Source organism: Podarcis raffonei, chromosome 7, assembly GCF_027172205.1.
Source record: "Podarcis raffonei isolate rPodRaf1 chromosome 7, rPodRaf1.pri, whole genome shotgun sequence".
NCBI lineage: Eukaryota > Metazoa > Chordata > Lepidosauria > Squamata > Lacertidae > Podarcis > Podarcis raffonei.
In genome coordinates, this window is record NC_070608.1 from 65881884 (window position 1) to 65898792 (window position 16909).

Below are 16909 nucleotides of genomic sequence, written 5' to 3' on the forward strand. Positions count from 1 at the left end.
ACATTAGTTGCCCAATGTGAAATATATTTGGCATTATTTTCAGCTCTCTCACCCCACTAAAAGATATAACTTGGGGTTCAAGGTTACCCATGTGCCAATAATAATACTAATTTCTGTTACAATCTGCTTCCAGAACTTGTGTACACAGTTACATCTGCCAGTATGTTCCTTGTACCTTATAAGCCTGCTAGCAGAAGGGGGAAATAGCTACTACAATTTGTGGTAGTCAGATCAGGGTTCAAAACCTGTGGTGGACCACTTTCAAATTAATCTCCCTAACATTAGCAGACATAGACCCAAAGGGGCAAATGGACCAAGGAGTTTAAGCTGGCATGCCACACATGGTTCCTTGTCTCTTTTTAATTCTCACAACAGCCCAGTGAAGCAGGTTAGGCCAGTCACTGTCTCTCAGCCTAATGTCACCCAGTGAGGCTCCTAATTGACTTGAATCCTGGTCTTCCCAGCACTAGCTCAAACCACACCGCTGCACTGGATGCTATGATTCAGAACAGACAGAAGGAAACACTTATTCATATAGGGCATAATTAAACTATGAAATTTCCTACCACACCAGGTAGTGAGGGTCACCCAACTTAGACAGCCTTAAAAGAGTATTGCAGGAATTTGTGGGGGAATAAGATCATCAATGGTTACTGGTCCAGGATCAGAGGAGGAGGCCTCTGAATGCTAGTTGCTCAGAAGCAATTGTTGGTGAGGGCTATTCCTCTCATGCCCTGGGGTTCTCATAGGCATCTTGATGGCCACTGTGAGAAACTGGATGCTTCATTTGTTCCTTCGTAACAAAATCACTAAGACCAAATACATGCTACCGCTGTTGAACACTCAGGACTATTTATCATTGTGTGTGTGTGTGTGTGTGTGTGTGTGTGTGTGTAGACCCAACACAAATGTTAAAAGATCAGTTCCTGGTACAGGAGCAGAACTGGATTAATTAAAAACCAGTGGGTTTCTAGGTATTAGGTGCATAGAGGTATTTCAAACACAGAATGAAGGCTTCGGACATCCCAAGATCTGAACAAACATGAATTAGGGATTTTTTTTTAAAGGTGGACTTTTGTAAACCACTTCGAATTTCTGCAAACTGCCTACAGATTTGCTCACAATCGCATGGTATATACCTGTTGTGAAACAAAGTAATGCAGACGGTGCCAAGGATACTGTTTGTGCTGATGAAATTGTGAATTCCATATGCACAATGTCAAAGACTCTGCCACTGCATGTAAAGTATACAGTGCAACAGACACATATATGAGTATATGTCAAAACTCTATTTACTCTTCTATTTCAGAAAAGTAATGGGAAGATCATGGGGGCCAGGAATGCATGTAAGCAAATACATGTACATACTTGCTGCATAATAAGCTGCACCACAAGCACAAATGGAATATATATATATGTGCCCAATAGATTGTCCCACACAGAAAGGACGTATGTGGCGTGTGGGATCACAGAAATTCAACTGCAGTGGCTCAGTCTCAAGAGCGCACACATGTATTTCCAGTCCAAAGGGGATTGTCTGCATGGAATCACATGCGCAAGGAATCTCGGGGAAGAGAGAACTGGGCCATGGGAGTTTATGTGTTCTGTGTGCATTAATGGGTTCAGTTATTTACAGCACAATCCTAATCAGGTTTACCCAGGTTTACTATTGAATTAAATGAGGCTTACTCCCAGGTAAGTAGGATTAGGATTGCAGCCTCAGTTTGCAGTCAAATTGTAACACCCATCCTTGTCTCAAGACTGCTGCACGCATTAAAGTCTGCGCAAACATTGGCAGCCTATTAAGATCTCATTATGCATGTTCAGATATTATGCTTCCTGAAAAGAATGTCATCTCTCAATGTGTTTGAAGATTTTAATAGCGAGCCCAATGAGATGCAAACAATTAATTAAATGCCACAAGGTAATAAGACAAAACTGCAGTTTAGAAGGCTTGAACTGGCAAACTTTGATAAAAATGGGATACTTTTACACACTATGTGCTACATGGTTTCTAAGTAGCTTCCTATTTACTCCACTCAGAGGGAAACTACAAAACTTTCCTAGTACACACCTTTAAATGTTTTTAGCAGTTCACGCTTCATTTTCTACTTCCAAAGAATCATCATCAAAATGAACCATAATCTTATATACTTGGGAGAGTGGCAGAATGGAAAGTGATTTGTTTTTTTAGTGTGAGCTATGGCACTCAGCTCAAAATTCAACATTTGGAACTTATCTAACCTTATGAATGAAGTAAAGAACTGGAAAGCTGAAGATTTTTCACAGTTCAAAGTTAAGGGTTTAATAATTCTGAATCACTCCAAGCTACAGAACAAGTCCAGAGCTCTAATCTCATCCAAACATTAATAAAATTGTGAAGTGTTTCATTAAATTGAAATTGCTAAGCAGAGTGTAGAGAAATTTTAAAATAATGAAATGTTTGCTATTACAATGGCCCTGCTATACTGGTTAATGGATCATTCGATCTCCCAATATTAAAGCTTGGCTCCAGACTAAGGTTTACATTCAATTCACCAGCCAAGGTTTTTTTAAACCTAAAACTCCACCAAAAAAATTATGGATCGAAAAACATTATGTTGAAAGCTACTAAAGTCACGTGTTGGGAGGAAAACCCCCAAAACAAACCAAATTCTTTTCCTGTTGCCCACCAATAAACAGTTTTCATAGTTTAACTTACTGGTGAACCCAACTCTGTAGACTGAAGAGTGCCTGACAATACTCTGATATAGTAAAGGAGTTCACTGCTATGATTGTGCTTCAATACAAAGATTCAAACAGTTCATTTTATTTCTTTATTTATGGGGGGAAATGTCAAGCTTAGCAGTCACTTCAAGGTAGCCCATCCAGGAAAAAAAGTAATTGCCTACAGGTAAATTGTTAATTTTATTTATTTGCATTTATATCTCACTTCTGCTTCCCAGAAGTCCAGGGTGCTATTGTTTCTAGTCAATCAGGTTTTGCAGCTGTGCAATACTCCCCCCTCTGCTACAAAATCTTTTTGACTCAACTTGCCTGCAGGTCTTCAGATTCTGTGCACCATAATCATCACACAAGCTGGGAGGTGGGGAGGGGAAGAGCTGCATGGACTATTGTATTAGGTAAAAAGGTAAAGGTAAAGGACCCCTGGATTGTTAAGTCCAGTCAAAGGCGACTATGGGTTTGTGGCGCTCATCTCACTTTCAGGCCGAGGGAGCCGGCGTTTGTCCACAGACAGCTTTCCGGGTCATGTAGCCAGCACGACTAAACCGCTACTGGCACACGGAGGACCATGACGAGTGCCAGAGCGCACGGAAATGCCGTTTACCTTCCCATCACAGTGGTACCTATTTATCTACTTGCACTGGCATGCTTTTGAACTGCTAGGTTGGCAGGAGCTGGGACAGAGCAACAGGAGCTCACCTCGTCGCAGTGATTCAAATTGCCGACCTTCTGATTGTCAAGCCCATGACGCTCAGTGGTTTAGACCACAGTGCCACCCACGTCCCTACTATTATTCTATCTGGCAGGGTGGAAAGCAATGAGAAAATATGGAGGCCAAGATTGCACAGGGGAAGTCTATGATACTGGATCTGACCCGTACATTTTATTCTTTTCATCCCATACCACCCTTTCGAATTATATACCCAACACAAGGAATCTAACAAAGGGACAATATGAATGGACTCTCTGTCCTTCCTATGGCAAAATGACTGGTATTGATGAACCGGAAGATATGTATAAACTCGCTACACATGAACAAGTTGCATACAAACACAGATTTGCCATGGACAAATTTAACAATATTTGGAATTCATTTTTATAAATACCATATTAGGTTAAGGTCTGGTTAGCTACAGTAACAATTTCCCCTCCTTTTTTGGTACACAATATCTTTTTCTGTTTTGTTTTCTTCATGGGTACTATTTCTTGTTTCTTCTTCTTTTTGTGTCTTTTCTTACCCTGTGCATTTGTCATTTTGTACTTTTTGTTTTTAAATAAAGAATATAAAATAAAATAAAAACCATGGTGAAGTGTTTAGTCAATACCTGGAAGGTAATTGTACATCTCTGGGCCCATGCAACTGCCTGTTAATAAAAGCAAGGGTTATATATTTACACAACATTTTAAATCTTAAATAGAAGGGTTTAAACAACCAGTATTATATTAGCACACAAAATGAAAGAAGGAACTTAAGTTCCAAATAAACATGACCTCAAAATGAAAGAATATTATATTCTGTCTTCTTTTCTTACTCATCACCTATCAAAAATTTCTGAGTTATGGTGGTTAAGCCTAGTATATTTTTTGTGTGCAGGGGACTGCCATAAGACCAAAATTTCACCGTCTTTGCCCACTATTGATTCTGGATATTGAGAAACTGTTGAGATGGCAGTGCAGTGAAGCTTGGTTTGGGAGAAAGCAATGCCCTTTGCACTATAAGTATGTTCATATGATTTGTGAGACTTCCTTTCTGTGGGTACTAGGGTTGCTTGGCCCCATGCCATTAGCAAGCTGCACATCCAATGGTATAGTTACGCCACTGCTCTGTGCACCTGAGCCCCCATGACTCATACTGACTGGCTGGCCCTAAGTAGAATCAGTGCCAAATGGATCTGAGCAGAAAGACTTGTTCTTAGGTTCCTCCTCACCTACAACTGTTTCAACCATTTATGGTTCTGTCTCTCTTGTGGATACAGCACCAAACCCATGTGGCCTTGGGCAAGTCACTAGTTTTCATGCTCTCAGTCTGTAAAATGAAAATTATAATGGCATCCCACATACATAGGGATGCTGGGATGGCAAAACTTGTGCAAATTTTAAGTTGCTTTTGAAGTGTTTTCCTCTTGCTGCGATTTCTGATGCTCGCCCTCGCTTTCTGTGCTGCTGCTGCATTCCCTTGCCCCCATCCCAGCCTCTCTCCATTGCATGGCTTTTTCAGTGCCTCCCGCCTCCTGTCTGGATCCCCACCCCGTACCCTCTCCCCTTCCTCTGGACCCTCTTCCTTTCCTTCCCTCTTTCCCTCTGCCAGGATCCATCTCCTTCTTCCATCCTCTGCCTTTCTCTGCTTTCCAGACTCCACCCTCCCTCTGAGGGCTTCCACAGAGCATTGGAAAAGCAGTGCCAGGGCTGCAGAAGCATCCAAGAGCCCTTACACTGCTTTCTCAAAATCAGGCAGGCTATGGGAAGGTGGCAGGGTCTACCCCCCCTCAAAAATGCAAAAAAGAAACCCTCAACAACTCTGTCTGGATTTTCACTTTTAGAAATATGGCAACCCTACACAATTCTATATTAACGGGATTAAATCCTCCTCTCCTGTCCACTGAAATCTTATCAGTGGAAAGGTGCAAGGGGTACCCTTTTAAGGATGAGATTTGGTGGCAATGAAAGCTCAAATGCCCAGTAAACCCAATTTAAATGACAGGTACAGGAGTTGTAAAGTTCAGGGTACCCTGTTGTGTCAAGTTTCTAAAACAAAGTGTTGGCTCAGTGACAGGCACTAAACCATCCATCTTGCCATCCCTTGCCTACCACCTCTGGGTATGTTGCCTGTCAGAGCAAAACCACATATTATTCAAGGATGACTGCAATGCATTCTACATGGGGCTACCTTGTAGAAGGTAACTTGGAAACTACGATTAAACCAGAATGCAGCTGCTAGACTGTATTTTTGTTGGAAGCTGCCCAGAGTGGCTGGGGCGACCCACTTAGAAGGATGGGGTATACAAACCAACCAACCAACCAACCAACATTATTATTTCTGATTCTAAATCTCTTGGTAACAGTTAGAGCAACAGTGGCATGTCACTGGAAGTCGATGACCATACCAATGTGTGCATAAGGGACTCTGGGACAAACATCACCATGGAGAACAAACTTGCTCATCAATTTTTTTATGAAAAAGGTGACACAAATCAGATCCTACTGGATTAACTAGGACAACTCTGCTAGGGCAACTGATCAGCTGCCATTTGGCTCCTTCTCTCCCTCAACTGCATCCATCCTCACCTCTCTGAACCATTTGCAATCAAGCTGGTTATTCCTACACAACTTAAAGGATTGATGCCAGTTTCCAAGTTTCTCTCTTTTGTCTCCATTACTTTTTCCTTTGGGGGTCTTCACTTTTAGACTGAAAACCAGAGGGCAGGGACAGTCTTGTTCTTAATCTGCTCACAGTGCTTAGTAATTATAGGCAAGTGAGAAATAACAACTCCTTATCACAGATCACAAATTTACTATTGGAATGAACTCATCTTACAACTTACTGAAATATTCACATAAGTCTGTCCAAGAACTCCTGCTAACCGTATGACAACTTTCACCCCTATTCTTCTGTCCTCCCTTTTGCTTTCCAGTATGCTGATTCCCTCGATACCTGATTGCATCAGATTTTGTATACCGATCTGAAAACTGTCTAAAAAACAGGGGGGGGGGGTACAGCTATGTGGTATTTTAAAACACTAACACATTTCTGACATAAAATTTCATAGGTAAAAGCTACTTCAGCAGATGCAGGGGCAATATCCTAAAGAGAGAAAAAAGGTTTCCCCGAAGACGTCTCAAGTAATAAACACTTTTACTTTAAGTCTTTCAGACTTTGGTGTCTATAAGGACTTCATTTGTTTTTACAATTAACATTAATTTGTATTTGAAAAACAGTTCTGTTAATATCCTGTAACACTAGCGGGGATCATTGTACTGGCTTTCACTAGCACAGTGGTTTCACTGAATACAGCCCTAAGTGTCATAGCTGAGAAGGGATCTGATTTTCTGTTTCCTTGGTCTATTCCCAACGCTCAGCCCATGGTACCATCTGTGGCAACAGTTCCTAAGCCCTACTTAGCCAGGCAACAGTTTGCTATAGATTTAAGTATGCCATCTAATCTAGGTCACTGAAGCTCAACTGCAGAAAGCGAAATACAGATGTACCACACTTCATTTGATCAAGGACAGCAGCGGCACGTCCGAAAGTACTGAGTAATCAAGCGGTTCATATGCATACACAAACCTTCACACATCTTGACTATTGCCACTACTTTCAGCAAAGCACGACTTAAATTCCTGTAGACCTGGACCTATGTTCTACTGAATATGCTTGAAAATTAGTGTAGAAAATGGATGTAGAAAGGAGGTAAAAAGTGATATGTTATTTCAAGAGTCCTGTGTACATGTGCCTCAATGCACATATGTAGATTTTGGAGGAAAAATCTACTTCCAGTAGCAAGCTTCCTGTGCAATGCCAGATAGCACTCAATAGGTTCCTGTGTCGGAGGCAGGAAGTCAACGTGTACTCAGCAAGCCTTAAAATCAATGTTGGCCAAAGTATCTCGACCAAAGAGATGCTTATTGGACACTCTGGAACACTCAGTTTCATAACACATGCAGCCTCACCCCATCCCTGTTTCCTTGGGAGAAACTATTGCTCTGCTCAATGGGGCTTACTCCTAAGTAAGTGGGGACAAAACTGAAGCCTAAAAAATATTGCTGCAAACTGAGAATGGCATTAGCTAACATTGTGAGAGGAGGAACCGCACTGAGAGATCCACCAATGTAGCAACCTTCAGGATCCCTGAAGTTTATGGCAACAGCAGGATCAGCACGATGGGCAAAACTGCACATAAGTTGCATGCTGGTTCTGGCACATTACACTGTTCCTGCTTCACAGTCTCCTGCTCCCTGCTGCCACAAAGTGGTAGCTGCAGGAACTTCAGGCATGCCTCAGCATGCGCCCAGGCTGGGCAGAGATGCTATCAGTAGACTACAACGTACCAAACTTTAAATAACTTTTAAGATCCTTGAGTGCTCATATTTTTAAACGAAACTCAATTCTAAGTAGGCACAGATAATTTGCTTGTTAAATATATGCTTTGATGAATAGCGATCTTTAAAAAAATAAATACTGAAAATAACACCCATTACATATTTTATACTTAAACACGTTTATACCAGTTTCTTTTATCATCTGAGGGAGTGGGTCAGGTCAAGCTTCCCTTAAAAGTGCTATTCTCACACATTTTCTTACACAATGGCATTCTGGTATCATACACAAGTGACCAGATTTTATATAATGGATTTGTAAAAAAACAACAGCAAAGTTGTTTTTCATAACTATTCAAAAATGTATGAAAAATGAAGGTGGATGATAACAAAAACAACAATTCAGAGAGATTAGCACTGATAGAAGATGCTATAATTATATGGGTTATTTGAAAAGCATTCTAAGAATTATATACAATGGATCCACTGAAGGAAAAAAGCTTTAAGTAGTGATATATAATTTATTTTATTTTATTTTTTAAATCATATCTGTTTCTACTACAGTTTCAGAGGCTTAAAGATTCCTACCTGTTGGAGGAAGACAGTCTTTCCAATCAAAATAACCTGCATAAATGCCAGGTTCCAATGAGCCTACTATCGGATCAGCCTTTAGTTCAATGTACATTTCAAACAGTCGTTGATCAAGTTCTTTTAGTGAGTCCATGCTAACCTAAAACAAAAAGGTACAAATATGATTATTTACAATAGTATTATTGTGTGTAAATCTCCTCTCATTTACTAAAAAAAGCCAGGCATCTAATACTTTTATAATGTTATACAATGTATATTTTGGAAGTCAATATTTCTGTTTAAAAAAATGAACAAAGAGCCAAGAAGCTTCATAAGAAGCTGGCAAATTCCTCAAAGTCAGATGGATGGTATTATTTGCCAGCCAGAATATTATATATTCCTTAATCATTCACTTGGACTGAGATGTTGTCCTGCCTGCTAGGATACGCGGAAAAGCTTCTACCTATTGATTGCTCTTCTTTTTATAGAAACCTGACTGAGTGAAGACCCAGGAATTTGGTAGTAAGATGAAGGACAGCTAAGAAATCCTTTTACAGGGAGGCTCTCAAAATGCACAACAGAGGACATTGGCTCCAATACTTCCCCAGCATGAAGGCACAGGGAATAAATTTGTGACAATCAAAGGGCAAAATTAAAAGTATGTTGGACTGGGCACTTATGGGTGAGGTGCATCAAAGCCTTATTATATTCAATGCAGGTGAAGCTGTGCTGAAACAAGAATGGGAATAATAAGTAATGACAAAATTGTAACATCACAGATGTCTATATAGTATGATTTTGAGTCGTAAAGACTAGCCATCAAACTTTGTAAGTGTGAAAGGAGCAAAGATTAAAGGATTCTACCAAAAAGGACACTGCAGGATAGATAGTGATATTTAGGTTTTAACCAACATTAGTCAAACCAATGGACAAGTAAGACTTGGCCAATATAGCTAAAAATCATGCAGCAGTACAAATTATGAGTAGTAAAATACAATAGAGATCTGGCAAATATAAATACTGATGTGATGGTTGCATTTTGCCTCTCATGCCAGCACATTCCCTGTCTTTCTTCCTTAGCACAGAGAACTAGGGCTCAAAAAAAAAAAAAAAAAAAAAAGGAGAGAGTTCTGCATGCAGGTGCCATAGTGCTGCACTATGTTATTTTTCTGGCACATCTAATTTCCAAAGGGCTGGAACAGGCTCCAAGAATAGAGCTGTGATGGTACATGTGAGCAGGGTGGAGCAAAAGGATGGGTGGTAGGTATGTTTTGCTACTTGGCTGCATGTTGGGGGCAACTTCCACTTACCCTACGTGAGGGGCAAATGTTAAGGTTGAAGAAAAGGAATGGTTGAATGTAATTTACAAAAATATAGCCACCATAAATACACCTTTGTTGTGTCCTAGAAAATGTCAAACAGGCTTACTATGAAAAGTATGCACACTTCTGTGAAAGAAACTAAGTGTATAGTCCTAATAAGTCAAAATATTAGAGATTAAAAAGTAAGTTATCAATTTACAAAAAGTCAGGACAATGAGACATCATCTCCCGCCCACTTTTGACATTTCTCTTCTTTGTTAAGAAGCAAAACCCCAGCACTTGGCTGTGGAGTTTACCTTTAATATTTTAAAAAAAATGTTTTATATACCTTTGGAATTTTTTAATGCCACAAAAAACTATTACAACTATGTACCACTGACTAAAATTGTTCATAGAAATTTGATAAACGGATGAACATGAATGCAGACACCTTCCCTATCATGAGCTCAAAAAGCTAGCCTTTTTCATTTAGAGCAAAATGGGGGGGAAGGGGGGAGAAATTAAAGAGGTTTATCCAATTAGTAACAAAAAAGCATCCACTTAACATACATTTCCAGCAGCAGGTTCAGAACAAGCAAAAGAAAATGTCATAATCCAGTCCGTAGGCTAGATTTCTCTAACCCCATTTTTTCTATTGCATTAGCCTGTTGCTTATCAACCGATGGACCCCAACAGTTGGACCCCAATAGGCTGGTAGGCTTTGCATCCTAAGTCCAACCTGCTTCTGCAGTAGGGTTGCTAGTTTAGGTCTCCAGGCTGGTTGCTGTCCAGCTGCCATCTACAGAAACAACACAGATTTTCCTGACCAGCTTCTCTGTCTTTTTATCAGTCCTGTACTTTCAGATCGGTTTACAACAGAGCATTTTGGCTTCATTCTGCAGGGATGTGGCTAGGGACTCCGGTTTATGTGCATTTGCTTGAAACTCATCTAACTTTACCTTTTCACACAGCATGCAATGCATTTAAGGAATTGCTACAATGATGCAACACTAGTCATTGATTCAATTTTTTTTACAAAGAATTGGACAAATTCGCAGATAGCAAATCTTACAAGAACTTCCAGCTATAATTCAGGACAATGTAGTCTCCAAGTGCAGAAGATGTATACTTCTGATTACCAGATGCTGAGGCCACACAGTAAATGGCTGTGCTCAGCATACACTACGTATGAGTTTCCTAAGGTATTGTGACTGCTGTCACTGAATACCGGACTAAATTAAAATTTGCTCTGATTTAGCAAGGCAGTTTTATGTCAACATATTGTCTACATATTTCTTTATGAATGTGGAATACGCCAGACTATGGATGTAGTGCATTTATTCTACTTAAAAAAAATAAATCTAAAGTTGTAAGTCCCAGATATGAAATCTGACTGAGTACTTCAAAAAACAACTTGGTAACAATGAAAGTTAAAAACAACAACAAAACCAAATTCTCTAGATTAAAAAAAAATAGAGTTTAGGAACAAGATGTACAAACTACAGTATATGTGCTTCTGAGCAATTGCAGATTAAATTTCTATTCAGTGGTGCTAATCTTATTTATAATTTATTTTGGAAGCCTACTGAAAACTGAGACTGAAAGAACTGAGATCAAATACTTACTTGAGTGATTTTTTCAGCTCCTTGGAAGCCATATTTCTCAAAGTGTTCAGCTAGGTTTAGGAAAGTGTGACGTTCTAGATAGCAGCAGTTGCTAAGCACAATTAAAAGTCTCCGCTCCTAAATCAAGGAAGATTTCAACAAAAAAATGAATTAATGGTACAAGAGCGGCACACAGGTAAACAATTTTGCTAAGAAGAAAGCAATTGTTGTCTAAGACAGAAATCACGCTAAGGTTACAAATTATGACCACAGGGCAATACTGAGACTTTAAAATAGAATTGTCTGAAAGACAAGTGTAACCTTAACATGGGCACACAACACAGTATTCAGATGAATTGCCAACCTATTTGCATAGGTGAACCAGCAAGTCTGGTTATACAGCATTGTCCCCAACCATGAGATTCTTGCTGCAACACTGCCTACCTGTCCTTGATTGGGCAGTGGAGTTTCTGTATCATTGCTATTGGCTACCACTTCCATAAGGTAGAGGCCATTTTTAACTCCTCAAAATGTACTGCTAATCTCTCTTTGCCATAACTGAAGCTGTTTACCAGACGTCTAAATAGGGGAGTTTGGAACATAAATATAATTTTCGATAGGGCTTTCATCTTAATTGCAACTAATCTGTCCATAATAGCAAGATTGAGCTTCCACCCGGACAAAGCCTTATTTATTTGATCCCACACAAGGCCATACTTAATGATAAAAAATACATATTTAGATTTTTGTTCTATGTATGCCCAAATACCTGAATGAGACATAATGCACCTGAAAATTTAATATCATGGAGGACTCCTTTTGGATCTTGGGAGCAATATGAAAAAACGTGGGATTCTGATTTTTTTTTAATCTACCTTTAACCAATTCAGACTCAACACCAACTTTTAAGTAGATGAATGAAGGGCTCAGAAAAGGTAAGAGCGATACCACTCACGTCGATTCCTAGCAAGTATTCCTTTGCTTTAATTTTAACAACTTTGATTTCTGGATTGTGATGCAGCTTTTTGTTACACCAGCATAATTTACACTGGCACATATGATGCTAGCTTCCTATCATTTGGATTACTCTGCCCGTATGTGTACGTAAAGGTAAAGACTCTCCTCCCTGAAAGAGAGGGGAGTGGTTGTGGGCGGGAGCCCGAGCACCGCCCAGCAGGGGGCGTTGCCCCCTGCCTCCAGCTCACCTGGCTGGCACTCACGCCCCCCCGATGGCCACCCAACCAGGTGCCGTGGAGGGGGCGTGTTCAGCAGCCTTTTGCTGCAGTGCCAGCCTCTCCCTGGCCTCATTCCTCATCAGCGTCCCATCGCAAGTCATCAGCTAGGAGAGTCATCACAGAGAAGAGCCATGAGGTTTGGAGTCGGGGGAGGGGTCTGGTTCCTTGCATGCCTTTTAACTTTAAGAGGCTTGCGTGCGCTCATTGCTTTACTGCTTTTAAAAACCCAGGCATCCAGGTTGGCCTTGCTGTGTCCTCTTTTCCGTGTAAAAACCTACATTTAACCTTCTATTTCCCCCCACTCCTGGTGCTTTTAATTTTTGGCCAGGATGCTTGTATGTTTTCCCCTCTATTGCCCTTGCCTGTCCACCTGCATGGCTGGTCTGGGTGACTGAGAGGGTTTGCCTTACATTTAATTTGTTGGCCAGGGTGCTTATGTGTTTTCCCCCTCCATTGTCCTTGAGAGCCTGTATGGGACAGTTAAATATTTCTGCATTGCTGGGGTTGGACTAGATGATCCCCAGGGCTCCTCTCCAATTTTAAGTCGTGCGTGTGTGTGTGCTTGCAGCGTGTGCTTGTGCCTGCCGTTTATTGATTATTACTCTTCTAGTGTGGGTTTAATTTACCCTGCCACCCCTTCCATTGGTACCACTTAAATCGGGAGCCCACTGTAAAATTTAAAGGCTGCTGGGGCTTGGAATACATTGTGCACTTAAACCTCACCCCTCTTGGTTTCTCTAAGCCACCCCCCGTCCGCTTGATGTTTGGGGGAAGAAATAAGGCAGGGCTTGGGGTGGACAATTCAGGGTTTATGATCAGGAAACCATTCCTCAGCACTGCACGTTTAGAACCTTTGAAGGTGTGCCTTTGCCTGGTTCTTGTCATTGGCTGCAGTGCCAGCCTCTCCCTGGCCTCATTCCTCATCAGCGTCCCATCGCAAGTCACCCACCCTCCACTCCCTTTTAGTTAGGGCTTAGGTCATTGGCCTTGCTATGGACCTTAGGTTGGTCGCCCTGGTTGCCCGGGGGGCCTGGTAGGAGTTTTTCCATTTGGCATTAGGCTTTTTGGTTTTTTCGCCTACCTCGTAGCAATCGTCACAACTTTTGTGGTATTGGTGGGTAGGTTAGGCATTGGAATAATGTGTTGTGTGTCGAAGTGCTAGGTGTGGCCATCGCCTATGCCTTCAATTTTTAGGGGTATTCCGTTAAAGGAATCTGGCGGTCGTGTATTCTGTCCGATGCCTGCTTGGCGGGAGGCCATGGCACGACCCTCGGTGACAGCAGGGGTGAGCCTATAGTTGGATTAGCATCAACAGGCTCCACCTACTGGTGAATAAACCCACTTGTTTCGATCCAATGCCTAAGCCAATACCTTTTCATTGCTGTAATCAATAAAGTTGTGGCCTTTTCTAGCCCATCAACCTTATATCACTTGTCCTTGTGTCTTCATTTCACTTCGCGGGGGTCGGGTCCTCGAACCACAAGTCACACTTACCAAAGACAAACTGGAGTCTTCATGGATACTTCCAAATAAATCTGAAGATGAAACATCAGCTGAAAGACTGAAAGATTTTGTAAGAAGTTACTGGTGAAGTACTTGTTCTAAATACTTAAGAATGTATCTCTACGTTACTAACTCAAATTGGGTTTTCGCTACTTAAACCCAAAGAGAAACAAGTTGCCTATTTGTAACTGCGGTTGTTGCAAGTGGTCATCTGTGCAGTATGGGATCTATGCCCATGCAAAGCGCCGTTAAAGAACTTTTAAGAGCTTGGTGATAAAAGGTTTTGGCAGGAAGCCTGCTCCCACACCTCAAAGGGCATGGGTTCTCACCTTCCTGTCCAGTTTCTTCTTCTTCACTGTCATAGAGGCAGCATCTGTAGGAATCTTCAGTTCCCTCTCTTTCAGTGGGTGGGGAGTGAGCTAGGCCTTATTTCAAATATAAAGACATACCCCCTATATGAGACTGCACAGATCCCACAAAGAAGAACCTGTAGTTCAGAAAAGGTGCTGAGAATGGTCTGTAAGAATTCTTAACCACCCTCACAGAACTACAGCTCCCAGGGAAGGAATGATTCTGTTTAACAGTATTATGGACATGCATTTAGACCAGGGATGCCCAAACTTTTTTCAAGGAGGGCCAGAATTGATGAAATGAACATGCGTGAGGGCCGACCAAGGTTGTTGCTTTTTTAAGGATTGAAGTTGAGGGTTTTTTTTACAATTTTAACCCAAAGTTGCCGAGCTTCTTTTAGGATTTTACCCCAGGACATATACTGCCACGGGGATTAGATTGACTGATGGGCCAGATTAGGCCCCCGAAACACACTTGGGACATGCCTGACTTAGACCTTTTGGAGTATGGCTGGAATACAATGGGACCTCTGGAGTTAACGGCTCATGAACAATCTCGGCCTAAGTCATGGACTGGAAACGTGGCCCTCCAGATGTCAGATTTAAATTGCCATTTTCTCCAGCTGGCATAGCCAACAGCCATGAATGATGGAAGTTGTCAGACAATAACATAACAATCTGGAGGACTATAGGTTTGCCATCTCTGGCCTAAGCCATCATTTTAAAGACTTTTGTTCAGAAATATAATATCTAAATTAAAACAACAACATAGAAACAACTCCAAAAACAAGAACCAGAACATTGGAAAAATACCAATAAACTAAGACTAGCTAAAGATGCTGCTGAATAAATGCTTTAGTGTTGGCAGTTGAGAGACAATGAGGGAATGAGGAGTAACTCTGCATGCAATTTCCCTTAATGAGAAGCATGGCACCCTTCTCCATGGGGAAATGGTATTTTACTCTTTGCATGCACATCAACCAGTAATGCAGGCTTCCTCAGCCTCGGCCCTCCAGATGTTTTGAGACTACAATTCCCATCATCCCCAACCACTGGTCCTGCTAGCTGGGATCATGGAAGCTGTAGGCCAAAAACATCTGGAGGGCCGAGGTTGAGGAAGCCAGAAACGCAACCAGAAACCACTTGTTGAACTTTGGAATAAGTAGCACACGGATTACTGCCAAAAAGACCATGACCAGATTATTTTACTTACTGTGTATTATCTACATCACTATCAGGCTTGGTACTTAGCTGTTCCAGGCAGTCAATGAATACCTGTGAAGGATAAACGGAGGGGGAAATCACTATTTAACATCACTACTTTGACTATTAGGAACATCATTAGCCAATGGTAAACTCTCAAACCACATATTCATAGCATTTTCCCCCTTCACTCTCACAACCTGCAATTTAACCAAATTTTAATGGCCTGTGTCATCACAGTTTTTGTATTTTATTACTCAGACCTCTCCACTTGAGAGCTGAAATTAAACTAATACAAACAGAAGGTATAATCTATGATAACAAACCCACACTTTTATAATAAGTGTATGCCTGTACCAATGGTTGCAGTTCTTCATGTTTCAGTTGTGCCTGTTGCTAAAAGCAGGAACTGCACATTATGAGGAAAACATACCCCAGCTCTGTCTTTTGTTCAAAAGGCAAATGCAGATGGAGGATAGATTTGCAAGAAGAAATCGGTGGAAGAAGTTGTTTAATCCTGAAGCAGGCTTTAAATAGCACCACACTGTTCTTGGTTGCACAAAGCAGTTGTGTATTTGTGTATTTGAAATGTGAGCTCCTCCCTCTCTCAAACCTGCAGGCCTCAGTTCAGACCCCTTTGTTCAGCTACATGGCTTGGTCATTTGCAGCCAGGCCTCCCTTCTACTCATGATCTCCAGTTGTACATGGAAGAGGCAGGGTGCACGCAATTCTGAGTCAGGACTAGCTCTAAGGGAGCTTCGCACAACACAAACTTATATTTGAGAGGGAAGAGTTCACATTCTGAGCTACCTACTCTTGAACCCTCTAACCCACCCCTAACAGAATTAGACTATATGCTAACTGTATGAAAAGCGAATGCTCTCCTCGATTTCTCAAGTATGTAGAATTCAACAGACACACATTTACTGCTTAGAGAACTGCCTTAAGCCACACTTTTATATTACCTGCATAATATCAGTGCTCAGTCGGCACACCTCTTCCTGTATTTTTGGATGCTGAAAAACCTAAAGAAACAGAAAATGGCAACTGAAAAAAGGAAGCACGGGAAAAACCTTTTAAATTAATAAGACAAAAACATGAGGACAGCATATTATGGCGATAGAGTAGAACAGTAAAATCTTAAGGCCAGACTTAGAACTTCCTCTTCGCTCTTTCTCATGCCACTCCTGGTTATGTTAGAATGAAGAAAATGCACAGGCTGGGTGGAGTTATATGGGAAGAGCAATGCTAATGTCATTTTTCCAGCATTATCATTGTTTGTGTGATGCAGTGGCACTACAAATAGTATTTGAATAACCTTACTTATCTGAATAGCATTATTAGGAATTCCTTATAATCCCTTCCATTTATCCCGAGGAGTATGT

The 16909-nt window shown here is 41.1% G+C and overlaps 1 protein-coding gene across 2 annotated transcripts in view; it reads right to left on the reverse strand.

The window, feature by feature from the left end:
- The window catches only part of EXOC2 (exocyst complex component 2), an 80326-nt gene that overhangs the window by 16753 nt on the left and 46664 nt on the right, over positions 1–16909 (reverse strand). For both annotated transcript variants that reach the window (XM_053397024.1, XM_053397023.1), the window contains exons 19-23: positions 16490–16549; positions 15535–15596; positions 13963–14029; positions 11255–11371; positions 8347–8488 (exon numbers count right to left, since the gene is read on the reverse strand). In XM_053397024.1, the coding sequence (XP_053252999.1) occupies positions 8347–8488; positions 11255–11371; positions 13963–14029; positions 15535–15596; positions 16490–16549 (448 nt within the window). The remainder of the gene's footprint in view (positions 1–8346; positions 8489–11254; positions 11372–13962; positions 14030–15534; positions 15597–16489; positions 16550–16909) is intronic.